Here is an 8694-nt window from a genome sequence, read left to right as displayed (position 1 = left end):
CACACCTGACAGCAGTTGTAATGTTCGTGGGTTTTAACAAATTTACTTTTGAGACTCACAACGACAAAAACTATTTATTTACACTAATTGTTATTGAACACAATTAAATTATTACTATCTTAAGTAATTATTCTATTTATTTACACTACTGTTACTATTCACTGTTCTATTTATTTCACTTCTATCACTGTCAATTTATTTCTTGATTCACTCCTGCAACGGTCTATTTAATTCTACTCTACCTCGGCGATCGTCTCTTCCTTTAAATACTCCCTTGCCTCATTTCGGGAACATTCCCGAGCCGTCCGGAAAAGTTTCGTTTTCTTCGAACTGTTTAATTCCGGAACGCAGGTACGACACACACGTTTATAGATACGGCGCACATGAAGAAAGGCGCCCGCGGCTAGTCAGCGAATCAATAAGCCGCTCACACACACGTATGCCCGGTCGCACACAAACACGCTGGTGCTCGCTGCACTGCCCCCTCCTTAAGGATGTTTCGTCCCCAAACATTTTCACTTTCCGTTTCGCAGGATCATGCCGGAATCTGCAGTTCTCGCCCTCACGACATCCGCTCCGGGAATAGAAGTAACAGTCCACGGTCTTCTCATGATTGGTCCGATTCAGGTTATTACTGCAAACCAAAATGTCTATTCCAGTACGGCGGAACAGGACTTTGATCATGTTCCGTACGATCCTCCAGTCTAGGTTGTCCAGTCCACAACCAAGCTTCGGACTCGCCAGCTTCTGTAGGCTATTCTCCAGAGTTCCGCGGAGTTCCATTACTGCATTCCAAAGGTGTCTATAAGTTGGGTTATCAGAGCATCTTCCTTTAGTTACCAGGTAATAGATATTGCGTCGTCCGTCAGGCAAGCACAACAGTCTTTTTCCCTTCTGTACTTGGTCTTTAAGATGTTCCAAACCGATAAATCTGCGTTTGAACTCACTGCTCATTCTGAGATCCTTTGAAACGCAATGGGCCAGAGAATATTCCTTGGATATGGCAAAGAGGTCTCGTCGGATTTTTTGCGTCACTCCAAATCTCCTGTTAACACGGGGGCCTTCCTTCATGAACTCGTCGAATCTGGGCTCGGAAGGAATAGTTTTTAATAATCTGGCCCGCGCCTCCTCATTTGCACCGGCGAATGGAGCCGAGCGATTAAAATGGACTACCTTCGGCTTCCCATTTAGAGTTTTCTTAATTCGATAAATCACGTCGTTAATCCTCTTCACTATCACTCTTCACATAGGGTCCTTCCCAATTCTGTTGGAACTTAGGTGATAGTCCACGGCGACGACGAGGATTATACAACCAAACAAGATCTCCAGTTTGGTAACCACCCACTGTAGCCTTGATGTCGTAGTTTTCTTTAATCCTATCACTAGCAATCTGCGCAGGTTGGTAACATAATCTTCTCCAGCCAAGTCATCTCCTGGTTTACAGCCGAATTTGAGGTCACAAGGTAGTCGTAACTCCCTTCCAAAAAGGACACTGGCAGGTGTTTGGCCAGTCGTTTCGTGGACAGACGAACGGTATGCCATTATTAATAAAGGCAAATAACGGTCCCAGTCCCTTTAGTGGTCAGACACTACCTTACAGAGATATTTAATCAAGGTCCGGTTCATTCGTTCAACTATGCCGTCCGATTGTGGATGGAGTGGATTGGTTCGAGTTTTCTTTATTCTTAGGAGCTCGCATATTCCACGGAATATAGCCGATTCGAAATTCCTCCCTTGGTTTGAGTGCAACTCCAAGGGCACCCCAAAACGACTGAACAACTCTTTCACCAGTTCCTCAACTATGGTTTCCGACTCTTGGTTCGGAAGGGCTTAGGTTTCAACCCACTTAGTAAAATAGTTCATAATGATCACGATGTACTTGTTACCTTTCTCGAACTCTGGGAATGGACCCGCCACAACGATTGCGATTCGTTCGAAGGGGCCACCGACATTGTATTGACGCATTGGCGCCCTTGCCCTTTTCTGTGGCCCATTACTGGCAGCACAGGTGGTACACTTCTTAAACCAATCCTTGACATCTTCCTTACAGTTCACCCAATACAATCGCTCTCGAACTTTCCCAAGCGTCTTATTCACTGCAAAATGGCCACCAGATGTTCCGTCATGAAGATACTGCAACACCTCTCTAACCTTGTTTTCAGGAGTAACCAGTTACTTCCTATCTTCCTCTCCGTCTGGACTTTCAACAATCCGCTTCAGGATGCCATCCTCCAAAACCATTGAGTCCCACTGAGCCCATAACGATTTTAGTACTTGGGTACAGGAAGAAACTTGCTGCCACGTTGGCCGTTTTTCGTCTTTTTTCAATTCCATTATCTTCTTTAAGTCCGGGTCGTTTTCTTAGTCGTGCTTTATATTGTCAGGTAACCATTCGTCATCGATTATCGTGACGCGTCGAATGGCCTCTTTATTCTTTTCCATTCGACCTAACTGCTTGCAGTCTGTATGACGTCGAGTACTTGGGGAAGGAGTACTTTTCCTACACTGCCTCCTCGTATGTCCTAGGTCGCCGCAATTCCAACATCTTAGCTTTCGAGTTTCTTTATCGAACTTGGAGATGATTCGGCAGACGGTTTCTTCTAAAGATTCTGACGAATACAATGGCCGAACCCTTCCTTGTTTGCTATAGGCCCGTTTAACAGTTTCGTACTCCAAAGCACGAGCCAATGCATCAGCTAGCGTCTTAGGTCGGTCAAGGCGTATTCGTTGTTGAGTGTCACTGTCCCGAAGTCCATCAGTAAATGCCTTCACTGCCAACCTTTCCATCAATTCTTCTGGAGGATTCGGATAAGGCAGTCGAGACAGTCTCGCAATATCGGCCTCGAATTCTTGTAGGGATTCCGTTGGTTTCTGCTGACGGGTTTTCAGTTGGATGTGATACACCGTTGTTAAATGAGCCTCGCCGTAGCGCAACTCCAACCGTTTTACGAACTGCTCATAATCCGCCAATTCTTCCGGGGAAAGGATGTTCAAAATGTCACATGCTTCTCCACGAAGCGCAACAGTCAACGCAGTGGCTTTTTCTCCAGGCGCCCAGTTATTCGCCTTAGCAGCTGCCTCGAATTTTTTGTCGTGTGTGGTCCAGGAGGACTTTCCGTCAAACGTTGGTGGTTTTACTCGTGTTCTTGACTCTATACCGTTTACATGACTGATTTGGTTGGCTTCGTTGAGTGTACTAGATGCACCAACATCCCCTTCGATTGGTTTTGTCTTTCCATTAAAAATCAATTCTTCCAGCACTTTTATCTTCTCTTCTGTTTCTTGAATATTCTTATTAAATTTTTCTTCCCATTTATTCTCCAAACTTTTAGTGTTTCCTTCCAATTTATTTTCCAAACCTTTACTGTTCTCTTCCAATTTATTTTCCAATTTTTCTAAACTTTTCATCATTTCGTCTTCGAAGAGGAACGTTTCAGGATCATGGCTTTCTCAACACTTCCGCGAGCTGCCACTGAAGTTCCGCTTGGTTACCGCNTGTAACTACTCCCATTTCAAGGACAAAATCAAACTTTTTTAATAGCTTTTTACAACTCGGGAAATGGTTAATAGAACAACATAATTTGTTTTATTTGGGCATTCACTAAGCAGCAGCAACTTCTGATACCTTTAATTTATATGTACTGTAATGTTCGTGGGTTCAACAAATTAACTTTTAAGACTCACAACGACAAAAACTATTTATTTACACTAGTTATTATTGAACACTATTAAATTATTACTAACTTAAGTAATTATTCTATTTATTTACACTACTGTTACTATTCACTGTTCTATTTATTTCACTTCTATCACTGTCAATTTATTTCTTGATTCACTCCTGCAACGGTCTATTTAATTCTACTCTACCTCGGCGATCGTCTCTTCCTTTAAATACTCCCTTGCCTCATTTCGGGAACATTCCCGAGCCGTCCGGAAAAGTTTCGTTTTCTTCGAATTGTTTAATTGCTTTCCCGGAACGCAGGTACGACACACACACGTTTACAGATATGGCGCACATGAAGAAAGGCGCCCGCGGCTAGTCAGCGAATCGATAAGCCGCTCACACACACGTATGCCCCGTCCCACACAAACACGCTCGTGTTCGCTACAGTACTTTTAGAAGTGTTTGTGATGTAGTGTTACAGAAGGATGTTAAAACTACTATGGATAAAAATAATTGGATACGAGGAGGTATTCGAAAGAGTAGTAGAACTGAGGACGTTGTGACAAGATAAGTTGGTAGCACACCTTCTCAAAAATTTTAAGGGCTAGTTAGAGTCATATTAAAAGCAAAAACAGAAGTTAAGAAGGTAAGAGGTAGACTGTATTACTATCGCAAGATGTTAGGTGTAGGCTACTCGAGATTTCCAGAAATGCAAAGATTGACTCAAGATATAAAACGTGGAGGTGTGGGCCCAACCGGTCTTCGGCCTAAAGACCCACGGATGAAGCAGGAAGAAGGCCATATTTCCCTTATGAACAGAATACTCAATTGAAGTTTTCGTAAGGCAAGTTACCGCTTAAGAATTATTCGAAAATACCTCACTTTCGAATATGGTCTGATGGAGCGCCAGAAGCACAAAAGTTTTTTAAATACACAATTTCTCAACAATTAGATTGGACCAAGAGTAAGCCGCTTGACCAGAAAGGGCTTCAAATCTTACTCATATTGATTTTTCCTTATAACTATTTTTAAGTACTAATTTTATAGGAAAGCATAATATCTAGATAATAATGCAATAAATTCGAAATGTATTCAAACATGTTTCTAAAAGCTGCATTTGAATTACGTATCCGGAAGGCCTTTCGTTACTTCATTGTCAAACATAAAATCAGATGAAATTTTACAATTAGTATGCAAATGTCAGCAGATGGCGATTTCCTAAAATTTTTTTTTGTTAAATACGTATTTTGGAAACTCTTTAAATATGCTATCCAAATACTACAAATGGCGCAGTAAACGCCATCTGTAGCACGATGTTACATTTTAGGATTACATATGCTCCAACAAGGTCCACTTGTATGGATATCTACTTGCTGAAAACGAATCCTGGCGTAGCCAAACTCAACGTGACAGGCACGTTAGCTTAATCGAATAAAATAATTCGAAGTGGTAATCCTATAATGTAGCATCGTGCTACAGATGGCGTTTACTGCGCCATTTGTAGTATTTTCTAAAACGCACTGTTAAGGCAGTAGGTAAAAGTTGGTCTGTGTTCTGTCGGAGCTGTCTGCGACGCGCTGATGAGATCCAAATAGATCGAAATCGCGATCCGCGTCTGGCAGTTTCGACAGAATACAGACCACTTTGAAATTATAATATACTATGCAAATATTATTTCTGCTCACTTCAATTTAATACACAAAATAAATTGTTAAATAAAGTTAGACCGCGGACACTTTCCTTCCTTAGACTTTTCACTACGTTAGTCTAGCATACTTGAAGAATGTTGTTCACCAAAGTCTACCTGGTTACAAAATTTTCGAAGTGAAAACCTTCGTTTACTCCACTATATTGACCAAACCCAAATTATTTTTAAACCATTTTACTAAGACAATAATTTTTCTACAATAATATTTTTTATTTTTTTATTAAATATGTTAACAATAATAAATATGAATATAAATTCCATATGAAAAATTGAATTACGTAGGTAAACTTAAAAGCAGTGCAGTTGCTCTTTTCACCCAAAAATCGGATGCTTCCATTCCGCTTTTTAAATCGACAGCTACAACAAAAGCTGGATAACCCTGAACTCCACATCTTACCGGGTAATAATAACATGGGCAAACGTATAAACCTACAAAGTACATGTTATTAGTAGATTATTTTTAAAAATCAGATACTGGGCTTGTACGTATGTAGTCAGTCTAGTGTACACGACTATGACCTTGAAACGTGAAACGACATGCCGTTTGATTTTCTCCTCGTTCTATACCCACTTATTGTACTACAATAAGTCTTATTACCTATCCGTCAAAAAAGTACATTAACAAATTAAACAAAAGAAGAGATAAAACTTCGGACGCTAATTAGACACCTATATTGTTAGTAGGGATTTGAAAAGGGACGAAACCATTACGATGCAGACATATATGCGTCGGTCACTCTCGTGACTGCTTCGAGTATTACGCGCATGCTCGACAAGTGAACATGCGTATAAGCGCGTATCATTTACCCCACCAGACTCGTGACGCTTGCGCACAACGGGTCGAGTAGTCTAAAAAGAGATAGGAGGAGTCGTTTGCCGTCTCACATACCCCGTGACACTTCCACTTACGGCCGCTAGCAATATAAGAGTATTGGATATACGGTTCTACCCCTGAACCAGCACGACTTTATGAGAATTGGGGCGAACAACAGGACCTTGTTTGTTGTTTAGAGGCACCATTGTAATGTCATTGATATGTGCCATTGGGCAGACTGCGCTTTTCGGTGGTCACATACGAACTAGTGCCAGGGTGTTATCTGTATTTGTTGGTATAGCAATTCATAGCCAAAATAAATAAATACATGATAAAATTCTAATTTNGAAAGTTTCAGGATCATGGCCATCCTTTTTCAACGCCTCCGCGAGCCGCCACTGAAGTTCCGCTTTGTTACCGCTTGTCTCTTCATCCCGTTCTTCCAATTCTCTTCTTAACTCAGCTACTTTTAATTCGTACAACTTCTTTGCCATTGTAATGTCTTTTACTCAACCACACACCTGACAGCAGTTGTAATGTTCGTGGGTTTTAACAAATTTACTTTTGAGACTCACAACGACAAAAACTATTTATTTACACTAATTGTTATTGAACACAATTAAATTATTACTATCTTAAGTAATTATTCTATTTATTTACACTACTGTTACTATTCACTGTTCTATTTATTTCACTTCTATCACTGTCAATTTATTTCTTGATTCACTCCTGCAACGGTCTATTTAATTCTACTCTACCTCGGCGATCGTCTCTTCCTTTAAATACTCCCTTGCCTCATTTCGGGAACATTCCCGAGCCGTCCGGAAAAGTTTCGTTTTCTTCGAATTGTTTAATTGCTTTCCCGGAACGCAGGTACGACACACACACGTTTACAGATATGGCGCACATGAAGAAAGGCGCCCGCGGCTAGTCAGCGAATCGATAAGCCGCTCACACACACGTATGCCCCGTCCCACACAAACACGCTCGTGTTCGCTACAGTACTTTTAGAAGTGTTTGTGATGTAGTGTTACAGAAGGATGTTAAAACTACTATGGATAAAAATAATTGGATACGAGGAGGTATTCGAAAGAGTAGTAGAACTGAGGACGTTGTGACAAGATAAGTTGGTAGCACACCTTCTCAAAAATTTTAAGGGCTAGTTAGAGTCATATTAAAAGCAAAAACAGAAGTTAAGAAGGTAAGAGGTAGACTGTATTACTATCGCAAGATGTTAGGTGTAGGCTACTCGAGATTTCCAGAAATGCAAAGATTGACTCAAGATATAAAACGTGGAGGTGTGGGCCCAACCGGTCTTCGGCCTAAAGACCCACGGATGAAGCAGGAAGAAGGCCATATTTCCCTTATGAACAGAATACTCAATTGAAGTTTTCGTAAGGCAAGTTACCGCTTAAGAATTATTCGAAAATACCTCACTTTCGAATATGGTCTGATGGAGCGCCAGAAGCACAAAAGTTTTTTAAATACACAATTTCTCAACAATTAGATTGGACCAAGAGTAAGCCGCTTGACCAGAAAGGGCTTCAAATCTTACTCATATTGATTTTTCCTTATAACTATTTTTAAGTACTAATTTTATAGGAAAGCATAATATCTAGATAATAATGCAATAAATTCGAAATGTATTCAAACATGTTTCTAAAAGCTGCATTTGAATTACGTATCCGGAAGGCCTTTCGTTACTTCATTGTCAAACATAAAATCAGATGAAATTTTACAATTAGTATGCAAATGTCAGCAGATGGCGATTTCCTAAAATTTTTTTTTGTTAAATACGTATTTTGGAAACTCTTTAAATATGCTATCCAAATACTACAAATGGCGCAGTAAACGCCATCTGTAGCACGATGTTACATTTTAGGATTACATATGCTCCAACAAGGTCCACTTGTATGGATATCTACTTGCTGAAAACGAATCCTGGCGTAGCCAAACTCAACGTGACAGGCACGTTAGCTTAATCGAATAAAATAATTCGAAGTGGTAATCCTATAATGTAGCATCGTGCTACAGATGGCGTTTACTGCGCCATTTGTAGTATTTTCTAAAACGCACTGTTAAGGCAGTAGGTAAAAGTTGGTCTGTGTTCTGTCGGAGCTGTCTGCGACGCGCTGATGAGATCCAAATAGATCGAAATCGCGATCCGCGTCTGGCAGTTTCGACAGAATACAGACCACTTTGAAATTATAATATACTATGCAAATATTATTTCTGCTCACTTCAATTTAATACACAAAATAAATTGTTAAATAAAGTTAGACCGCGGACACTTTCCTTCCTTAGACTTTTCACTACGTTAGTCTAGCATACTTGAAGAATGTTGTTCACCAAAGTCTACCTGGTTACAAAATTTTCGAAGTGAAAACCTTCGTTTACTCCACTATATTGACCAAACCCAAATTATTTTTAAACCATTTTACTAAGACAATAATTTTTCTACAATAATATTTTTTATTTATTTATTAAATATGTTAACAATAATAAATA

The 8694-nt window shown here is 40.1% G+C and overlaps 1 protein-coding gene across 1 annotated transcript in view; it reads right to left on the bottom strand.

Annotated features, from left to right (window-relative positions):
• Positions 1 to 5646: 5646 nt before the first annotated feature.
• The window catches only part of LOC108736202 (dynein heavy chain 2, axonemal-like), a 109379-nt gene continuing 106331 nt past the window's right edge, over positions 5647 to 8694 (bottom strand). Inside the window, exon 40 of the mRNA XM_025980343.1 lies at positions 5647 to 5801. Coding sequence (XP_025836128.1) covers positions 5647 to 5801 — 155 coding nt within the window. The remainder of the gene's footprint in view (positions 5802 to 8694) is intronic.

The sequence above is a fragment of the Agrilus planipennis genome, unplaced genomic scaffold (assembly GCF_000699045.2).
Source record: "Agrilus planipennis isolate EAB-ADULT unplaced genomic scaffold, Apla_2.0 scaffold114, whole genome shotgun sequence".
Taxonomy (NCBI): Eukaryota; Metazoa; Arthropoda; class Insecta; order Coleoptera; family Buprestidae; genus Agrilus; species Agrilus planipennis.
Note: the sequence above shows the minus strand (reverse complement) of the source record. Positions and strands in the feature narration are given on the sequence as shown.